Source organism: Canis aureus, chromosome 27 (assembly GCF_053574225.1).
Source record: "Canis aureus isolate CA01 chromosome 27, VMU_Caureus_v.1.0, whole genome shotgun sequence".
In the NCBI taxonomy this organism is placed as follows: Eukaryota; Metazoa; Chordata; class Mammalia; order Carnivora; family Canidae; genus Canis; species Canis aureus.
Window position 1 is genome coordinate 41430582 of NC_135637.1, and position 22806 is coordinate 41453387.

The 22806-nt window shown below is 38.6% G+C and overlaps 1 protein-coding gene across 2 annotated transcripts in view; it reads right to left on the reverse strand.

Annotated features, from left to right (window-relative positions):
• The window catches only part of PCDH15 (protocadherin related 15), an 869139-nt gene that overhangs the window by 18653 nt on the left and 827680 nt on the right, over window positions 1–22806 (reverse strand). The window contains exons 30-33 of one of the 2 annotated variants that reach the window (XM_077874888.1): window positions 11064–11240; window positions 4014–4232; window positions 1795–1803; window positions 760–912 (exon numbers count right to left, since the gene is read on the reverse strand). In XM_077874888.1, the coding sequence (XP_077731014.1) occupies window positions 760–912; window positions 1795–1803; window positions 4014–4232; window positions 11064–11240 (558 nt within the window). Of the gene's footprint in view, window positions 1–759; window positions 913–1794; window positions 1804–3902; window positions 4233–11063; window positions 11241–22806 lie in introns of those variants that run through there. The other variant, XM_077874887.1, reaches the window with a different exon arrangement.

A 22806-nucleotide genomic window follows, 5' to 3' on the forward strand; every position in this document is an offset into this window, starting at 1 on the left:
ATCTTTTCATGGCAATTTAAAAGTTTTCCAAATGTGTATGATTTAACTTTGCTTAGAGGTTCCAAATAGCATGGGAGCAATATTAAGCTATGACAGCAGTCTCTTTTAAGAGGAATATAATGAAAAGCATATTCTTTAAGTGGTTGGATATTTACTATTTAATTATTTATTTGGGTTTCAGATTTTCATGCAGATTTTAATCACTCTACCTTATGACATCCCAAGATAGTATCTTTAAAAAGTGTATGAGTTTAGACCACAATATTGGTTTTAAACTACCAAATAGGAGTTGGCTTTTGATACTAAATCAGGAATTACTAGTTTATGGTTATGCCTTATTTTTCCTTATTTCCTATGAGGAATAAAATAATCTTTCTCCTGAATGTGTTTTTAATTTGGGAGAAAAGACTATAACCTGCCTAATTGTGAAGGTTTGCAGATTAAAGCTCGTCATCTGCAATGTCACCTCCACTGCAGTACTTCTTTTCTCTTATTCAGTTTTTAATGTTGGCTTTTTTTTCTTCTCATGTTTTGGTTATTTTCTTTTTGTTTTGTTTTTGTTTTTTGTTTTGGTTATTTTCAATGCAACTTTTCCTTAGGTTCTCATCTTAACGATTTTGTGAGTCTCTCTCTCTTTTTTTCAAGAAACAAGTCGTAATTAGCGTGCATTCCCGCATCAGGTGGCAATGACATACTCACCCCCCAGCATCCTGCACACACACCTGCACACCTGTGTGTCAGCGGCTGCAGGGTACTTACATGGTGCTGTCCCCCAGCTCCTCGTACAGGTGCGCCCCGGGGGGCGGCGGGGGCGGCGGGGGTGCGGCCACAGGTGCAGGGGCGGGCGCGGCGGGCTTGGCCGCGGGCAAGGCCGACTGGATGCGCGCCGTCTTGGTGCACTCGGCTTGGCGGCTTTGGTAAGGCAAGGATGTTTTGGAAAACTCATTTTAGAAATTACACGCTGGCCAGTTAGCATAGGAACCCACCAAACACACCGTGAACACGAATATTCGGACTTAGAAATTGGTAAAATTACAGAGGCGGCCACGCAGAGTATCCTTCTGGTGTACCCCCATCCCCTTCAGATCTTTTTTAAAAATATTTACCCTAAAATAATAGGTAGAACTCATAGAAATATCTGCAAGCTAAGTGAACTAGTCATAGTAGAGGTAGGGGGCAAACTATCTATAAAAATGGGATGGATGACTGGTGCTTATTGATGGGATCTCTTCCCCAGTGGGAGGCATGCTGCAGATGCCTGATGTTGAAGATACACAATTTTTCTTTATCATTCATCTTCCATCTGTTTAAAGAAAGCTATTTCATTTAAAATGATTTGGAACATTTTTGACATGACTTTGGAGGGGCTCTGCAGTTTACGGAGGGTTTCTGTCCTAAAGTGGAGAGATGCAGCTGGGTTTTGTTTCTTTGGATAGCCAGGACAGCTGTGATTCTTGCCCGGGAGCCTCCCTGCTCTTTCTGAATATCTTGGACACCAGCCGTTTAGCTCCTTCCTTCCTCAAAACCAAGATCTCAAAGTGTGCAAACTATCAGAGCAAACTGTCTTTTTCACATTTCTTCCCTTGCATCCCAGAGTGAGAAACCAGCTCGATTCCACATATCCAAAATCCAAAAAGCACAAGGGAATTTGAACTAAAAACTATACACACCCTGCAAATAGAACACAGACAAATAGGTCTTGGTGGTGGGCAGGCTGACTGCTTTATCAGTAGTATCTGGGATTTTTCTTTTTATAGTATATAAAGTCATATACAAGATGTTAATTATACTTACACTTTAAACCTGTTTTCGAAAAGCAATGAGTAAGAAAAAAGAGAGAGAAAGCTACATTAGAAGGACTGCATTCAAAATATTTTAACATCTGATATAGTCTAAATTATGAATAATTTACTGGTTAAACTCTTAATGACACACTAGGGAAACCAAGTATTTCAATTCAGAAAATAAGAATGAGGGAGCACCTTATTATGGCTGTCAACACCACACAAGTTGTGAAAACACTCATTACAGGGAGACAAAGAAATGAACTAAATGGAGGAAGAAAACCTGGATGGAAACATGGATAGATGAATTTGAACTCTGATAGAAAAATGGAATAGTGAGGACGATCTGATCTCAGTAATTGGCTTCTTGGCTTCCTGTGCCTGGAGGATGTTACAGGGATGAATCAGGCAGCAAGTCTGGACGAAGATTAAACCTGAAGATTGAACCAGATACTGGAATTGCCAGGTGACACTCCTGGCGTGGTGAATCCATGGCACTTTTTTTTCACTTCTGCCCCTTACTTTTCCACGTTCAATGAATTTCACAACCGAATGTTAATATGAATGAATAGCCATCCATTCTGGTCTAATTCACAAGCAGAGTATAAAAGTACGAAAGTTAGATCTTTTAAGTATTAGAATGTTACTTTGAAACATGAGCAGTGCAAAACTCATTTTGCTTCATTCTGTTAGTCTACAAAAAGCAGCAACTAAAATGGATTCATTGACTGTTGAGCTGATTACTGAACTTAATTGTTTAAAATAATTAAATCCATCTACAAAATGTTTAAAGGCTAAGCACCTTAGTGGTTTGTTAAATTTCAGACCACTGAGAGTATAACGTCCCGGATGCTTTAATTTTGATCCCTGCATTGTGTGCCAAATATAAGAAGTCTCCTCCTTGATGCCGTTGTGAGCAGGATTGCTTTGAGAAGTATGGCAATGAACAAGAGTAACTGTAGTGTAGATTATCTTTAACATGAAAATTAATACTGGCTTGATGGCTTAATAATTTAAAAGCATTTGCCCACTCTTAGGTTTGTTCATAGGCTTTAGATTTGGTGTATCAACTGATTTGTTATGGATACTTCAGATTCCGATATATCACACTAAATGTTGGATTTGCAACTTTGCTATTGCTTTTGTGATGAAAAATATTCCTATCACATCTTCATACTGTTCAATGTTTAGGTTCAAATTCCTTGCCTTGTTGAATTCCAAAGAAAATTCTGTGTTAGAGAACAAAGAACAGTTTAAGAACACATAAGTGCTATTTCAGTGCTTTCCTTGTGGGAGTTTCAAATGAGAGGGACAGTTCTATGATCATTTCTTACTCTCTGTTCTGTCAAGTAATTTGTATGATTTACAATCACTGCCTGTTATTTATTTGCATTCTATGGCACCCTTAGGGCTAACCTCTCTTCTTAACTGATTCCACAACTGTTTCCACCAATCACGATCAATTGGGATATATTTTAAATGCCTAGTCCTCAAACACAAAGGCTCCCCAGGTTCCCCACACCTAGTGTCAAATAGAGAATAGCAATGAAATTCCTTCAAATACAAAGGCTAAAATTAGCTATGGTTACTTAACTCTTTTGAAGGATCTACATAAGACAAATTTCGATATTTTAAGTGGAGGTATTGGCCTGTAGGAACAATGAAAATGTAAGGCCTTCACAGCCAGGATATCCTGTCCTATGTTACAACATAGGTCCTAGTAGGATTATCCAGGAAGGAAGAAACCTCATGGAAAATCACAGATGGCATACTACGATTTTTAAATGATTTTACCAACACCGATCATTTACACAGATGCAAATTTAAAAGCCCGGATAAAATGCTGTCGTGACAGTGTACTTAGGTTGCACACCATCCTCTAGACGGGGCATATCTGCATGTGGCATTCCCCTGCAGATGACGCTTCCCTAAGATCCCTATTACTTTTTTTTTCCTGAGGCTCCAAACCTGATGAAGAGCATGAACACGGCCACAGGAGCTTACCTGATGGTCCCATCAGATGAGAACCGATCAGAAGAATGGGAACGCTGAGTAATTGGTGGAAAATGTTGGAAGTTTGTTTTATTTTCCCTTAAAGGAGGGCCATTTAATGCAAGGAGGATATAGCAGTCCTCAAAAGATACGCACCATTTCTGTCCTACAACTACAAAACCATGTCACTGGGGGTGGCCTTTTGATGAGGCTATGTTCCAATCGAAGAATACTTACTGTCTGTAGCTGACCAGAACTACCAAAATGGCAGGAATGCAGCAGAGGATGATGATGAAGGCAAGCGCCAGCAAGGCCCCTTCTGTGTAGCCCAGACTTTCTCCTCGCTTTTTAATGCTGGTCACTGCCTCTGGAGTCCGGATCTCCAAAATGCGTCCTCCTTCCCCATAATGCGGCTGAAAGTCTTTATTGATATCAAGTAGTTTGCCATCCAAAAATCTTTATTGTTGGATAAATAGTCAAATCAGTGACGTTAACATACAAAAAGTTTTTTTAAAGATAATTTTGTAGTGTCTTTTAGTATTTTCTTGAAAATATTTTTGTGAAATATGAAACATATTTCAAAGGATAATTTTATAATATCTTGTTATGATTTTTATTAAATGTTTAATATTTAAAAAATAAATTTGTCCTAACTTTTAACATTTTCTTTAATTGAAATACAAGCTGAGTCAGTCTTATGAATATATAAAAAATATATAAAGAGCAAGAGCAATAAAAAGCAACAAACGGCCACCTATCTACACATATCAAAGATATTAATAACGACTCTTACCTAAATATGCTCACAGACTTGAAAAAAGTAATTATTAACATCATCAAACTTAATATCACTATGTTGAAATCACTTATGTTATTAAGTTATTTGGGTGAATAAATATTCTAAATTACAGATAGCATAGGTGAACATTATATTGTGCATTGTGTCTGCTTGGGTCCCCAGAATAATCCTGCAGAACAGAACATTATAATGCTAGTTTGCTGCAGGCCATAAAGCTACACAGTTAGGGTCACAAATCTGAGACACCGACCCAGCCGTTAGGCTCAAAAGTCTCCATTTGTCTTATATGTGGATGCTCTGAGATCCCAAACCAAAATGACATTTTGTGGGCAAAAGGTGAACAAAGTAAAAGGTGTTTCCTGCCTAGAAAGAGAAGACGGTATAAATGACACAGATAGCAAATCACTCAGGAGGACAGGAATTAGGCAATTTAACCAAACAGTTCTTGCAAGCCCTTCCCCTAAATAACGTAGTTCCTACATTACGGGCATTATACTGGGGTAGAGGGGATAATTAAGGAATAACTGTTATTTAATTTTATTAGACTGAATGATTTTGTTACACGTAACTATTATTTTAGAAATCGATTGCATAATATAAATCACCACACTTACATTGAAGATGTGAAAAACACAAAGAAATGGGGAAGAGGAAATTTTAAATGGCCCCAAATTTCACCATCCTATGATAACAAAGAGCGCCACGCTCATGTATCTTACAGTCTGTTTTATCCCTTTTGACATTTACAATTTTAATTTTCTGACTGATCACGTTGACTTTCTATCCACTGCACAGGGTGCCTAGCTTCCTCACAGAAAAATTAAAGAGATAACAGATACCAGATACGAATTCCAGCGGCTTGTCTATTCGACATTGCATTTAAGAGACCCGATGGAGAAAAAAAAAAAAAAAAGAAAGAGAGACCCAATGGCTCAGATAACTGAATTTTAGTTTGAGGGGGAGCACATGTTTTTACTCAAGTTTTCATATGATAATGTAAGACAGGATTTTTGTCCTATTTCTTATTTTTTACAAATATTATTTTGTAGATATAAAATACACTTTTATAGCAACCTTCCTAAGTTATTTTTAGGCATGTTAAAAAATATAATAAAGATTTAACTGTTGTTTCCAAGTGCTAGGATTGAATGGTACAACATTTTGTTTGGATTATTTATCAGATAGAGTAAGAAGTTCCAGATAAAGTACAGATTAAGAGGTCATGTTGCAAGAAGACGCTATTAGAAACTAGGAAGAATCTAAAGTAGAGGAAGATGGTTAGTTTGGGGGAAAGAATCCACCCAAAGCCTGCGGAATCCTCTAGACGAACCACACTTCTACAGGATTCTTGCATTTGACATCCTCCCACCCGGGGGAAGATTTGTTAGTCTTGTTACACTACGAGAACTCCGTTATTTCCATATTTATTTTGGTTTATTTTCAACTTAGGTAAATGTCGTCACTGTTTCCTGGAAGAGTTGATTGCTTTGAACCCATACCTACTCTAGAATATCCTTCTTTTTGCTTTCTCCACACAGAAGAGTTTACCAAGGTAAAAATTCCTAAGACATAATAGGTTTCCTTAAAAAAAAATTGTGGATTTGACTCCTATCACCTTTTACCATTTTATCGTGGATATGGGAGGTCTAAGGCTTATCTGATTTTTTGTTTCTTTATAATTGAGTCACTTTTGTGTTTCAATGGTATTAAAACATATTCAGATACTTTTCAATGACACATGACGACATTTTCATTGATTTTGTCTGGGAAAGTAATGGAATCTTTTCATTACATTTTTGGTTTATGTTTCTGTGATAAGGACTACAGTGTTTTACCTCAGAGACACCCGACAATTGTCAGGTTGTATCTTCATTGTCTTTTAAATTTATTTTGATCTCTTTTATAATTTGTATCTTTTTTTTTCTTTTCCTTAATGTGCTCTGCGGTTATGCATATACTTTATACTGTCCATTTGTTTTTCAGATGTTTTCTCTGAATTTCAGGTAAGTTTGGAGATTTTCCACCCTAAGGTGGAAAACGTGGCCTCAGACCTTTAGGCTTTTGTTTTATACTTTCTCTGATTTGGGGACAGAGCTAGCTTCCACGTGGATCTTGGGAATTTGAAAGAAGCTTTATAAGAACTTGGTATTCAGATTCTATTTTAAAGTATAAATGTGTTCTTATACACTGTATTATAAATGCAGTTTGTAGAGTATCCAGGATTTTCCTACCTTCTCCATTTCTCATTTGCCTTCTGGACAGACAATGTTAAACAGGCTGAATGTACAAAAAAGTGCATGAGCTAAAACTGTCTTTGTTTTTTTAAACAAATATTTAGTTAAGTTCTATTTTAAAGTAATATCGTCTGTTTCTGTTGAGGGTACAGAAAGCCATAAGAGCCTGTGGCTCCCATGCTGATGACAAAAAAGTCAGGTAGATAATCATAAAATAACTTTTTTTTGCACATAAAATGCCAAATTCTAAACAGTGAGTTTCCTGCACAGGGAGAGGAGACCATGCATTGTTTCACCTTTCACAGAACGAGGTAAAGGTGGCTGCCAAAAAAAAAAAATAATAATAATAAGAAAGAAAGAAAAAGAAAAAGAAATGAGCTAATTTTTTTAAGGATTGTATTCATTCATTCGAGAGAGAGAGAGAGAGAGAGAGAGAAAGAAAACACAAGTGGGGTACTAGACGTGCAGAGGAAGAAGCAGACTCCCTGCTGAGCAGGGAGCCTGATGTGGGGCTGGATCCTAGGATCCTGAGAGCATGACCTGAGCTGAAGGCAGATGCTCAACAGACTGAGCCACCCTGGTGCCTGGAAGTGAGCTAAAATTTTCATAAATATTTAGAAGATAAATATGCACCAACATTTAACATCAGCATAAGAGACCCACGCACACAAGAGGGGCTGGCATTGTACTCCCTTGCAAACTGTTTTCCAAGGACCTCCATAAGGTAACCTAGAGACAAGGCCGGAGACAGAAGAGGCATCCCCTTCTAGTGCATGGTTACAGGGAGCAAGCAGCTCTGGCTGGGGCACCCTGCACTTCTCCCATCCTGTATCTCCTACAGAGCAAGGGCCTTAAGCCACAGAAGGAGGGGGGAGGAAGGATCCCAAGCCCTAGGGGTCAGGCTAAACCCACTCTTCTGCTTCTGGGGACAAGGTGTAAGCAAATACCCACCTTGGTGCCTCTCCACCCTGAGAGGGGAACCAAGCAGTAAGGGAGAGAGTCTGCCCTGAAGGGAGGATGAAGAGAGGCCCCCAGTGGCACAGGCTCCCAGGGCCTGCGAAGAGATAGCAGTGAAGCCAGACAAGACACAGCCCAGATGCTGGGACATCAGACAGACTTTGATACAGCTCCGCTTAGGACTTCACAGAAGCCAGCAGAAAGCGACAAACATGCTTGAAGTGATGGGAAGTTCAATAAAGTGGAAGAAACAGTAAGAAGAACCAAATGGAAATGAAAGAATTTGTTTTAAAAAAAGAGAGAAAGATGAAGAGTTCCTTTAATGAGCACATCAACAGGCTAACAGATAAATCCGTGAACTTGAAACCAAGGCAACAGCAATTATCTGAGGTAAAGCACAAAGAGAGAAGAGGGCGAGAAGAGGAGGAGGACGAGGATAGGAAGCATCCAGAAACTTGGAAAAAAAAGAATTTTAATTAGAGTTCCAGAATGAGAAGCAAGAGAATATAGGTTCCAAGAAATATTTTAAAAGATGCGGTCTAAGGATATTCCAGAAATGGGAACAATGTTAAAAATAATAATAAAAAAAACCTAAACCAAAATGCAGATTCAAGAAACTCGAAGAACCACAAGTAGAATGAAAGCAGGATAACGTAACGTATATTTACTGCAAAAAATCGAAGTGATTCAGATAACCGAAGACAACAAAAATCAAAATACTCATAACCTTACAAAACAAAATAAGTAATGTCATTTTAGTGATTCTAGTCTCCTCCGCATTTATAAACTTTAAAGTAACATTTTGAAATAGTTACATCGGTTTATAAAAGTCAAAGTGAACTCTTTGCGGAGAATATGTTGTTGTTTGTTTGTTCCTAATTCTTTGGCCAGAGAATTCCAACATCTCAGAAGCTTAGGTTTTAGGATCAAGGGAAGTTGAAAGAATAATCCTATTTCCATTGGTCTGGGCATCAAGGGATCATCTTAATGTTCTAGTATATTTGTTCAGTGTTAAAAACGAATAGTTTTCATAACTACAGGAGAGATAATATCGGTGCATTATGAGCCTTGGATTATGAAATATATCTCTATAAATTCATTATGGAATGTTTCAAGGAACCATTCTAGGGCTTAGATTATTATATTAATTAATAATTAATAGCATATTAGACTTCTATTATTATAGTGTCTTTCAGCTATTCGTTCAAGCTGCTAAGGGAAAGCTTTAATACTTCATGGTAGTTCCATCCTCTCATCAATACAGAAAATTTTGACTTATAGTTATTTTCTATTTTTCCCTTCTTTCCTGGCTATAATAGTTATTCAACTGAATTTCTATCCTTACTCTTTACAGTATAATCTAGGTTTGGGAAAACTTGTTTATTTTATTGTTTTAAAGGTTTTATTTATTCATTCATGAAAGACCAGAGAGAGGCAGAGGGAGAAGCAGGCTCCCTGCAGGGAGCCCGATGTGGGACTCGATCCCAGAACCCTGGGATCATGCCCTGAGCCAAAGGCAGATGCTCAACCTCTGAGCCACCCAGGCGTCCCAGGAAAACTTGTTTAGAATGAATGATGTTCATCTTGTACTTCCTATGCCAGTTGAAAACCAACTGGCTTCGGTTTGCAAACTGTTTCCCTCTAAAATGTTTACATGTCCAATTCTCTTTAAAGCTTCACTAACAGCCTAAAGAAAACATGTTTTTATAGGTAGGAAAAACTCCCTACATTCAAACAACCTAACATCATATTTAAAAATAAGACCAATGTTTGTAAAAATACACCTTGTGTTTAAGATAAATGTTAATGACAGTTCAATAGAATATATGTAGTTTCTCAATGATTGTAAAATTAATACAATATGCAAAAGTTGGCTTGGTAGATCTAAAATGCTACTTCATTTGGAGGTTGGTTGTAGAATTTGAGAGGAAGTCACTACTCCGTCATCTCTACTTTCCACTGTGATTAACATACTATTTGCCTATGGGCCAAATGTCTATTAAATTTACGTTGATGAATAACATACTTAATAAATATGGCTCTTTTATAGTTAAATTGCTATTAAATCACTATCTCATTGTAGCTAAAATAGCAGCAGTGAAATTTTGTTGAAGAACAGCTTTAAATTCAGAACAGACTGAATTCAGAATGTGTGTTTTTTTTTTTTTTAAAGATTTTATTTATTTATTCATGAGAGACAGAGACAGAGACAGAGAGATGCAGACAGAAGCAAGCCCCATGCAGGGAGCCTGACGTGGGACTCGATCCTGGGTCTCCAGGATCATGCCCTGGGCTGAAGGCAGGTGCTAAACCGCTGAGCCACCCGGGTTGCCCAGAATGTATGTGTTTTAATAAATAAACGGGTAGATAGATATTTGCTAAATATGTAAATGCAGCCACATATGGAAATATATTTAAATTAGAATATGTATATATTTATTTAGTGCTCTTTAGTGTGTATATATATACATGTATAGACCAAGAAAAACTAACATCTGAAATTATGGATTCAGGTACATCTATATGCACCAATACCAATAAATATTTAGAATATATACATACATTTATATATCAATATATACTGTTTAAGTAAAAATATATTTCAATTTAAATAAGAATTGCAGTCCAACAGTCTGGTGGACACTAGGTGTCAGCAGAGCAAAGCTGAAACTAACAACAACAACAAAGCGCTCTAAGTGTTCTAAATAATTTGAGAGAGAGAGAATAAATAGCAGCGTTTTGCTGAGAATTCTGCATTTTCTTTAGTTTTAGGATTCGTGACTCAATTATTCAAATTCACCAGAAATGAAATAAATAGATGGAAGGTACAGACTGAGGTGGAAGGGGTTGTCCCTTCTGTCCCCCACTGCCAAGTCAAGGGAGAAAAGGATACTAATTTTTGCTGATTCAATAAAACCTAGAGGCAAGCTAGATTTATTCTTAAAATTCATGCCTACCGACACTGTCACGGGCAAACTGCCACTTGCAGAAGGATTCAGTGCTTTCCCCCTTCTGATGGCTGGGGCGTGGGAGCAGGAGTACAGGTCATCTCTATGGTGTGAGGCCATCTCTAGGGACTGCATCTTGCTCATAATGGACCTTCTGACCTCCAAAGTCACTCTCGCCCATACCTGGGCCTGAACACCTGTAGGCATGAGGACCCTGGGTGCTATCTCTGGTTTTCCTGCTCACACTTCACTTTCAACAACAATTTGGTGGGTTTTAAACTTAAAGATTAAGATCATCTATAGGTGATATTGTCACCAGAAAGCTGTTAGAGACCATAAAACAACTTACTTAAAAAGCTCATTTCTGTCGATGGCTCTGTTGGTTTGGGGGTCGATTGCGTAGACAGTCAGGTCACATTTGGTGTAATCTTCTAGAGAAAAGGCATCCCCATGCCTGCGAGCACCAATGGACTCCACCACCACCTTGGCACCAGGGATTTGCTCCTGAACATAGCGATCCAAAATCCTATAAATCAAACAAAGTACAAACATGACATTCTGACGGGCTTCCTGGGGGAAAAAATCACTCTCAACTTGAAATGACATTTAGTAAATGAAAAATGATGACAGCCTGGTTTTTGCTAATGTTTACTGACTATGAACACTTGAAAAAAATTCTCTATATTTTTTCAGCATTTAACTTCCGATGATGCTAGAAACTGAATAAGGTAGAAAGAGGTCATCAACCATGTCCTGTTTGAATCTAGACTTTTTGAATTTATGATACCATTTGAGCTTTACATGTCTCATGGGAACTGCCAAGTATATTGTATAAATGGTGCGATTTACAGGAGCCACGGGTCTTAAGAACTCTTGAGTTCACATGGTTGATGTTATAAATTCAACATTCCACCAGATTCTGCGAGACATGGCACATAGCTGTACATCAAGGTCCAGGACTAGGATACTTGTTTCCCTGAGGGTATGAAGACTCTTAGAGCTTGACAGCAATGAGAGAAGGCAGAGGTGGTTTGCAATGGCAGGTTTACCAGGTTAAGAGAAACATCGCATGCAAATCTCAGAAGCTATTTGGCTGAATACAAACAACTAAAAGACCTATCTTTTGGCATAGAATCAATGCTATTCAACAGAAAAGACAGAAACAATGTTAACCTATAGGTAATTTTCTGGAAAATACTTTTTTTTTTTCTGATTGCATGATTTGATTTTAATTGGAACTACAAGTTATTCCCACATAAGTGTCTGTGGTCTCTATTGCCACAAATGACAATTTCCTTAATGTCTTTTCCTTATTAAAAACTTTATATTAAGTTCATATCTATATGTAGATTAACATCAGAATGTATATTATTAAATATTTATAGACATTCAAATGTAAATGAATTGATTTTAATAACTCTGCATGGCAAGTATTTTAAAATCCATCTATAGATTGGACGCTCCGTTTGGAGTCCCCCTTGTGAGGCCCTTTCCAAGGGGTGGGGGGCAGGAGGCACAATATCATCTAATGTCCTTTAATACTCCAGGAAATAGCTTTTACTTCAGAGGCCAACACTGACCTGCTTTCTGCTCTTTTAAAAAAAGTGTTGCTGTAAGGGGCTGGGTGCTTGGCCCTTGTCCGAAGAGCAGCACTGACACACTGAGCCTTGGGAAGTGGCGGTGCCATTGGGGGCAGGTGTGTGGTGCCCACACCGGGGGACATGACCAATGGTAGTGAAGGGCTCTGTCTGTTTGCTTTTATTTTCTTTTTAGTTGTTTTGTCTGTTTGCTTTTAAGTGGATATGGACCAGCAGAGTCAAAGTCCCTTTCATTAAAGTACTATTCATTCTCTTCCTTTTCTCACCAGCTCACACCCACAGGTCTGTGTGCCTGACAGTATCTTTTCTGATGAGATCTTTGCTGAACAATGAAGAAAAGAAGAATGCATTTTTCCCAGAACCTGAAGAGAATGGCTGCAGGAGGAGACAAGAATGTGGAACAGTGTCTGTCTGTGTTTTAGGATTCTTTTTCTGAGAGACTTATGCTCCCTTAACAAAAAAAAAAAAAAAGAAAGAAAGAAAGAGAGAGAAAGAGAGAGAGAGAGAGAGAAAGAAGAAAGAAAGAAAGAAAGAAAGAAAGAGAAAGAAAGAAAGAAGAAAGAAAGAAAGAAAGAAAGAAAGAAAGAAAGAAAGAAAGAAAGAAAGAAAGAAAGAAAGAAAAAGAAAAAAAGAAAGAGAGAGAGAAAGAAAGAAAGGCAGGCCTGGGAATCAAACCCCATTACACTCTTGACAGTTCAGTTGGTACAGGCATGAATGATTGTGGTAAAGAGAACACAGATGTTTGGCTTCGGCTTTCCGCTCCTTTACTTATGAAATGCAAAATCTGAGACCAGTAAGAAGCCGCCAAAGGCTCAGTCTCCTTAACCACAAAATGAGGAATTCATCTGCCACGAAGGATGATTGTGTGCAATAAATGCACTAATGCTTGTTGTCAAATCTCTGCACAGTTTTGAGCACACAGTTGCTGCTCCATTAAAGATGATTATGCTTATTATTAATTTGGCTTAAATGTTTGCATTAATAAACTCCTCCCCAGCCTCTAATTCATTCAAGACATTTAATGATATTGTGGAATCATAAAGAAAGCAGATTTCTCACCAGTAATATCAGTTCACAAATCAAAAACCAAATACGAGCACACTGTTAAATATATGGCAGAAGGTGGCTATCTGTCCCAGGACCGGATTTTAATAATTTATGACTGCTGCGGTGCATTTACACATTGATTAAGCATGTTCCAAGGAAATCGTTTATATGTGCATAAACTACGTTTCCCTACAATGCAGAAACCTGTCTATTGAGCTTGTGGGTTTTTTTCTTTTTTCTGTATTTCTCGGAATATTGCAGAATCATGCATGACTAAGACTTCAAATGTGGAATGAAATATAGCTGTATTAATTCCTTTATCATGTCAGGGAATCATAAATTAATGAAGTCTAAATATGTGTTATGTCGTTTAAAACATGTAGCAGTGTCTTCTCCCTGAATTAATTCTTTTCTCTTAAAAATTAAGAGATCCTCCAAAATGAAATATCTCTTATGATAAAGAAAAACGTATCCAAACGTGAACGCCTTCCTTATCTTTTCTAAGATAAATATATGTTAAATTAAATTTGAACTTTTTAAAACGGGAACATTTTTGGCTCTTTAGCCTTGCTCTTCAAATGTACATGGTTACACTGGTGCATCCTAAAGGTTTCCGAGCTCACGATTTTTTTTTTTTTAATATGGCTTTCTAGTCCCTTACTTTGAACTGCCTCATATAAATTAGTACCGATGTTTAAATTGCCTTTATGTTTATGTTTTGCTTTAAATTATTAGTACGTCAAACCAATTCATACATATGGTTTGGAACCAAGTGTCCTGAGAATTTACTACATGTAAATTCATTAAGAACAAATTATTTGCACACTACCATACAGACACATACGTATACAGAGAAAACGTTGTTTATGTGTAATATCTGTATTGTGCATTTCTCCCTATATCAAGGGAGATGTCTGCAACGATATTTATATAGTGTTACTAATGCTTAGGTCCGGGTGGTATGATTTTGAGTGTGCCATAAAAAAGTTCATGAAAACTTTCCTCTTTATATTACATTACTTGAATTTCCTATAATGGGCATGAGAAAACCATGTAGTCATATTTTTAAAAACTCTTCAGCTTCCTATTTCCACTTCCCCAACTTCTTAAAAAAAAATCTTTTTTTTTAAAATTTATTTATTTATTTGAAAGAGAGAGTGAGAGAAAGAAAAGGAGGAAGGGGGAGGGACAGAGAGCAGAGAGTGGGCGAACCTCAAGCAGACTCCGTGCTAAGCACGGAGCCCGACTCAGGCTTGATCTCACCACCCTGAGACCACGACCTGAGCTGAAACCAACAGTCAGAAGCTTAACCAACTGTGCCACTCAGGTCCCCCCTCCCAAAAAAAAAATTTTTTGCCTAAATTTTCAGAGTTTAAAAATATAAAAGATTAAGTTGGAATCATGGTTTTTATTTTATTTATATATATATTTTTTGGAATCATAGTTTTTAAATAAATTTATAGCAACACTCAGGTAAGTGGTAAGTGGAAATTTTCATCCAATCATTCATTTATTTTCATTCTTTCATTCCATAGATATTTATTGAATGCACCCTCTGGTGCAGGCACAGTTCTAGACACATGGAATATATCAGTGAGCAAACCCACAATCTCCGACATCACAGAACTTGCTTTCTAACTGAGCAAGATAGACAAGATAATAAAATAATAGAATTGGTTAGGAAACGTCGCCATGTGAGCAGACTCCGAGGAGACAGTGAGTAAGGTGGACATTGCCGGCAGGAGCCTTCCAAGAAGAGGAAATGGCTAATGCCCCGTGTGAAGTGCCAGGTGTACAAGTGTGGCTGGAGCAGAGAAGGTGGGGGCAGATCACACAGGGCCTTGTAAAGGCTGGACGGGCGTTACCTTTTGTTCTGAGTAAAACCAGGATCCATTGCTGGAGTTTCAACATGGAAGTAATGTGTGCGGCCTTACATGTAACGGAAGCACACTGGCCGCTGGGTGGTGAACCATCTGCAGTGAGGCCAAGAGTAGAATGGGGGAAACAAGGTAGGAAAGACTTTACGGAGACGAAGAACTTACTACATGCCCAGTCAACTCAATAACTCAGAGGAAGAAAAGACACAACAGAATCCCTGATTATTAGCCACGCAAGAACCACATAGTCAAGTATTAATATCTACATATTATTAATATATAGATTAATTCATATTAATGAATATGAATATATGTCTGGCGACATATGCAAGAGGCATGAATCTTTTGAAACCAGATCAATACATGCAATGCTTAACTGCAGAAACACTTCCAGTAATTATCTAGTTGACCTAGAGAGGCTCTGACCTTTTGTGGTTGTTCATTTTGGAATTAGTCAATGTTTATGGATTATTCTTTGTTTAAAGAAAAGCATAAAGGAAAGACTAGAGCTCAGAGGTCAATTTCTGATGCTTCATTATTTCCCTTGAAGTGTCGACCTAGGCACAGAGGGCTCTTGAAAGAGGGTCCCACTTTTTTCAGAGAGCCGGCTGCTTCTTTCAGTTGCCTTTTGTATTGCACGTGGAGCACGGACCCCTTCTCTGCATCATCCTGTACCATCTGGGCTGTTTCCTTGCAAAGTCCAGTATTTCGTGTATGAGCAAAAGTTATGGTGGCAGTGGTATAACCAGAGTCTTACACGGCAGGCTATTAAAGCTGCCTGACACCTCAAGAAAACTGGGATTTATGCATAGCCACCAGGTACTATGTGATGATACAGTCTGCTGGTGCTTTAGGTCTACAATGTGGAGAAAAATGCACTCAACTGCAAAAATCAAAACAGCGAGAGAGAGGTATTTATTGAAATACGATATTCTGAGGGAGACCCCGCAGGCCTGTGGGTTTTCCACCGTGGCCCGCGCAGGTCTACCCCTGGCACATGAGCTGGGCCGTCCTGTTTTCCCCAGACTACTCACACAGTGGCTGCTTATCCCTAGAACAATCCTGTTCTCAAAACCAGCTGAACCTCAACCAGTCCTCTCCAGCTGATACCCTATAGGACATCCTGTCCTCTGTCCCCAGGGTCCTTGGGAGACTTCCATGCCTGGCACTTTCAAATAAGAGCTTCCGTGAACAGTGCTCTGCTTTCCTCCCACAAATTTCGGTCACCTGCCCTCCCCCTCCCTCTGGTGTTTTATAGAAGAAAAGTTTCAGAGATGGGCTGATATCACATTTTAGGAAAAGAAATCTAGGGCTCTGTTTTAGATTGGAAGGGGATGGGGCCTCTGTTTTATAATGTCCTGATTGCCCAGTGGTTTCATACCTGCCATCAAGCGCACACTGTTTGGCATCTCTAAAGAAATAATACTATGTGGACACTGAACAAGGAAATACACTGGAGTATGTTGGCTACTTCCATCCCTGGAAATAGGGAGGAGAGTTCAGACAACAGCCCCGTGTACAGGTGGCAGTGTTGGATTTTACGGCAGCTCTTTGCTCCTGGACAACAGCAAGACGTCCTCCAGCCAGCTGTGTTCCTGGAAGCCATTTGTTGCACAACCATCCTTCTCTAAGCCATGGGGGGAAGCCAGGCACAGATCCTCCGAATTCCCATTCTTTGCCTCAGACATGATCAGCAGATGAACTGCTTTGTCCCAATGGATCAATCAAACAAACCAACAAACATTCTTGTTAACCAAATATCAGTTGAGCTTTGCGCCTCCCTTCAAGTTTCTGGATTCCGAACCATCTGCTCAGCCTCTAACAGTGGACAGGCCGCAAGGCCGCTCCCAGAATACCTGATGCTGGGGTAAGACATGCTCTGGCCTGGGTCCACAGACCTGTCACCCCATTGGCCTGCAGTGGTTTTTTCCTACCCTTGCTCATGCCCCCAATCAAAGAAAGGCTTTTTCTTCCAAACCCTTGTGTCCTGTGGAACCTCTGGGTCAGACCGTTCTAGTGCAATGGTTCTCCTCCCTCGTCTCTTATGTCCTCTCTCTGCCCTTAGAACAGTCCTCAGAAATACAAGTTTCTCTTCCGAATCCAGATTTGTTTTCACTTGACACACAGGTAGACAGCTAAAGGAGATGGCTTCTCTCACTCCTCTGCAGTCTTATGCAATGAGTGCGTATTACCAGCCAAGGTGGGTGATATGCAAAGAATTTTTAGCAAACTACACTAGACTAATGATTACCCATGATCCCCTTTCCTGGACCCGCTAGGTCCGTGGTGAAACAGCCACGAGGCCCCACATTTCCAATTGCATTGGCTGCTTCTCTCTCAATTAAGACACACAGACTCGCATCAGCACTGCTTAATTATAATTGAAAACTGTTCGAACCAGCTAGTGTGTTCGAAACACACTAAGTTTCTTCTGCCACCAACAATGACAAACAATGATGCGCACAGCCTAAGCGAGCCCCCCGCCGCCCACTGTGGTCATGAGCCGTCATCCTATAGGCTGTGTCCTGATGGCACGTGGAAGCCCAGCTCTCTGAGGGCCAGTTATTTCCATGACAGACTGTGCTGTCCATACCACAAGACTCGTACTGAGTCCTCATCACATACACGAAAAGAAGGCATCGACGACAAAGGCATTATCACCCCCATGGCCCATGTGAACTTTGTTGGGTCTTGGCTGCAGGGCTTTCCTTTCTCCCCCTACAACCCTCCTGATCTCAGTGGAGGCATTAGCCTGGTGCCCACCACGCACCGCTGAGGTGAATCAGGGCTCCTGTCCTGCCTCATCTTGCCCAAACAGGACTGTCGGGGACTCAGGCCAGGCCACTTTCTCTCTGGAGTTTGTTTCTGGAGTTGAAGATGACCCCGGAGTGTAAAATGGTTGGAACTCACTCACTGAGGACCTCTGTGCTCCTCAGCCTGATGTCACTCACAGGACTCGCTCCCGCAGTCCTTGCTTCCCAGGCCCTGCACCTGCCTTTGGTCTTGACCTTTCCTTAGTGGATGTTCCTTCCTCTTACAGACACTGTCAGCTCAATAGCTTCCAGCGCAGTTCCCTCCACGGCCTGAAGCCTCAGCCCACTGCCAAGGTGTACTGCAAAGGTGTACTGCACGTGTCTCATTTTCCTCGTCCTGGTCTAAGTCATCCTGCTAGCCTCTTTTTGTCATTTCACTAGCCCTTTAATTTGCTTTCTGCCTAAAGTTGCCAGGTTGCCCATTAGAGAGTTTCAAAAAAGAACATGCATTCTGGAAAAATGTGGTCATTTATATTTACCTTGACTCTAAGTTCTTGGGAGCAACATAGCAACTTCAAATACAAATAGTATAAACAGATGTATAGCAGAATAGTACTTTTTCTTAAATTTTATTTATTTATTCATTCATGAGAGACAAAGAGAGAGAGAGAGAGAGAGAGAGAGAGAAAGAGAGAGGCAGAGGGAGAAGCAGGCTTCATGCAGGGAGACTGACGTGGGACTCGATCCTTGGTCTCCAGGATCACACCCTGGGCTGAAGGCGGCGCTAAACTGCTGAGCCACCTGGGCTGCCCTGAATAGTATTTGATTATAACAAACTTTCTCCAAAGAAGGGATAGTCTTTGATCTTCTAAGAACCAAATATAGTGCAAATGAATTAATATAATAGTTACAGTCATTAAAACCTAAATTTTTATTTGGGGTTTATTGTTCTACTTTAGTTTAAAAGATCCGTTATGTACTCACAATACTTAGTAATATGTTACTAGGCCACCTCTAGACAAATTTTCAAAAACTGCAAAGTTCTAAATATAATTAATATGTACATTTTAGATGCATATAAATATACTTTGTATATTTAATACAATATGTATTTTTATATGCATGTGTAATATGTATACATATACAATACAGGCATATAATATGTACTCCTATGTATTTATATAAAATACCTATGTATTTGCCTAAAATATGTTTAAGTGTGTTATATATGTGTATTTGTATATAATTTGTTTTATACACATATAATTTTTTTGTGAAAATACATGTATATAAAACATTTTTTGCAACACCACATTAATTCATTAAAATTTAAACTAGTTTATAATTTAAACTGGTAAAAGTTTATTTAAATAGCTTTTTAAAATAATGTCGGGTAAATTAATACATTTTACGATAAATATTGAAAGGCATATTTAACTGATTTTTTTTTTTTTTTTTTTGTATTGTGTGAATAGCTTTTTCCTTTAAATCGCGAATTGAAGTCACCGGTCATGAACCGGCTCACTTAACTTATTCTCAAGCCAAGTTTTTTTGGTAGATGACCCTAAATTTTAATTTACAACATCACTTTATCCAGTTACCTATATGCACCTCTTCAGTGAGTTTCAACTAGACATTGCATCATAAAAAAATTAAGTGTGGAGGCTTACAGAAATAGCTTTGTAGCTGAAGTAGGTATTTACTCATGGTTGATTTACATTTTAGTTTTTACACTAAAATTATTGCAGCAGTCATCTTCTCAATTACCCATTTGGGCGAAGAAGCCAACCTAAAGCTACCATTCCACGAAGAAAATTTGTGTGTGAGGGAGCAGCCCACGCCCAAGAAAGGATGCACTGGATTTTTTAATTCAGTTTCCCTCTTAAGAAGCCTTGTAAAGAGGGAGTGGTTAGGAACCCAGGCTGCTGCTGCCTTTGGTTGGAGATTCAAATTAAACCTCTACCACTTGCTATCTGTGTCTTTGTGGACATTACTACGTCTCAAAGCCTTAGGGAGCTCATCTGTACAACGGGGAAAGTAATCAGACCTGCCATAAAGCGATCTACGAGAAGTTAATTAGCATCCACTAAGGGCACAAAACCCGACAAGTTGGAAAGAGCACGCAGCAAAGATGAGTTTTTTGTTGTGGTCCTTACAGAAACTCCTCGGATTTTCTGATTGCAAACCCCATTCAGCCTTTTGTTGAAGTAAATGGATTGCATTTAACTAGCAGCATCATAGGGACTCACCCCACATACTTGTCAGAGATTTGCAGAAGCCTGGCTAAACCACCCCCAGGCACTACAGATGGCTGCAGGGACTCAACACAAGCTTTCATGATATGCCTGTTAATACAGACCCTCAGAGACCCCACCCAGACCACTCCCAGGTAACATTTTAAGAACATGGGACACTTTGTACATCACACTCTGTACGTCCTATGATGTCCTTGGATACGGACATTCCCTTCCAATCTGGCATTTCACTCAGAAATGGTTTTGTCTTTACACCAGAAGTGTTGTTGTTTTCTGTTTTCAATTTTGTAACTTTTTTGTTTGTTTGTCTGTTTGTTTGTTTGTTTTTTCCTTGGTTTGGTTCTTTCACTCTGGCCCTAACACTATGAAAACCAAGTTCAGGACTCCTCTGGTGATTCTGTATGGCTTGGTCACATCATCCCTGTGATAGTCTCATTCTTGACTCTTATTTTTTTTTTTTTCTATTCTGTTTGCTTTATTTTAAGGCTCATGTTAATATATATTACTTTGTTTTATTGTATGCATCATTGTAAAATGCTTGAAATTCTCTTTGAATAGATGGAACATTAAAAATAATTGTATTTAGCATAGAATACAATTTAGATATAAATGAAAGTATCTAAAATCGCTGCTGATATAAATTGAATTTTCTTATCTAAACTTCGGTTAAGGGATCCCTGGGTGGCGCAGTGGTTTAGCGTCTGCCTTTGGCCCAGGGCACGATCCTGGAGACCCGGGATCGAATCCCACATCGGGCTCCCGGTGCATGGAGCCTGCTTCTCCCTCTGCCTGTGTCTCTGCCTCTCTCTCTCTCTCTGTGTGACTATCATAAATAAATAAAAATAAATAAATAAATAAACTTCGGTTAAAAAAAAACTGGTTGAATTTATTTTTCACGTTAAAAAAAAGCTGCACCATACAGAGAGGTAAATTGTGCACAAATTGGATAAAGTTAAGAGAAGAACCGTCTGTGTAATTAAGAGAATAGAGGAATTGGCTCTTGCTCATCAGATGTCGGAACTGAGTGGGTGCACAAGGAAACGATCTATTACCTTGTACCACAGGTTGGGTCTGATTATAAAAAATAATGAGCTGTTTGGGGCACCTGAGTGGCTCTGTCAGTTAAGTGTCCCACTCTTGATCTTAACTCAGGTCTTGATCTCAGGGTTGTGAGTTCAAGCCCCATGCTGGGCTCCACACTGGGTGTAGAGCCTACTTGAAAAAAAAAAAAAAAAAGTAAGCTGTTCTATTAGGTGAAATTTCTGCACCATGAAACTTAAAAGAATATGATAGAAAGAAGAATTTTGAAAGGAACAAATGCCCACTATGAATTTTGAAAAGCTTTATAAAACAAAAGTGACTCATGTTTTAATGGAGTCACACATAATGATCTTTCACCCTACCTCCACATTCTACTTCTATTTGGTGCAAGCAAAATCTCTGAAAAGGAAAATGAACTGAATGGTGTGATATTTGGGAAAAGTAAAACAGAGGTTGTGGCATTCTACTTGTTTCTACTTCTCTCTCCAGTCTCCCCAGTTGTTTTTCCAAAGATTTTTTAGATGAAAAGATAAGTACAATAGGAAGCTGGAAAATGCCTTTCTTCATTGATTTTGTGAATGGATTTTACTTTTGGAGTATAAAAAGCACTTTCCTCAAATCACAGGATAGACTATATAGCTCTGTATAAATTAACTTTGTCTTTTATTAACTTCCATTGAACTTTTTAAATTCACTTTAATACTGTGTTAATAAGTACCCATCTATCTATCATGTCACAAATCATAAGTTAAAATAAGAATACTAGAGCTAATATGCTGGTACCTTCATTATAATTGTCTTATAAATTAAATTGATTTCTCCCTCAATCAAAATCTAGTCTTCGAGCTTGCTATTTTCTTTCTTTCTTTCTTTCTTTCTTTCTTTCTTTCTTTCTTTCTTTTATTTATTTGAGAGAGAGAGAGAGCATGAAGGAGAGGGAGAAGCCTACTACCTGCTGAGCAGGGAGCATGATGCAGAACTCAGTCCCAGGACCCTGGGATCATGTCCTGAGCCAAAGGCAGACAACTGACTGAATCATACAGGTGCCCAGTTCAAATATTTCAAGCATTATTTTAAAATAAAAGTAAAATTAAAACATCCCCAATGGAATTACAGGACATATTTTATTTGCTTTGGCTTTTTTTTCAGTTTCCAAAGGTTTGAGAATAAAAAAAAAAAAAGAAAAAAAGAAAAAGAAAAAGACAAAAGGAGAAAAAAATACTGATTCTGCCAAAATGTATCATGTAAATTTTACAATTAAGCCCATTTTTTTTTGTAAATGCATATTGCTGAGAAAAATGGGAGAGTGGCACAATTATATATTTAAATTTTTCTAGATTACATGTACCAGATGGCAAATATTAACTGAGAAAGTCGATTTATTATCCCTCGGTACTTTTAATTTTTCCCAACAGGAACTAATATAGTTTTCACTATAAAGATTCTGAAATTTGTTAATGAACGAATGATGTGTATTCTGATCATTATAATACAAAACAAACCTATTGACAGCAGGACGCC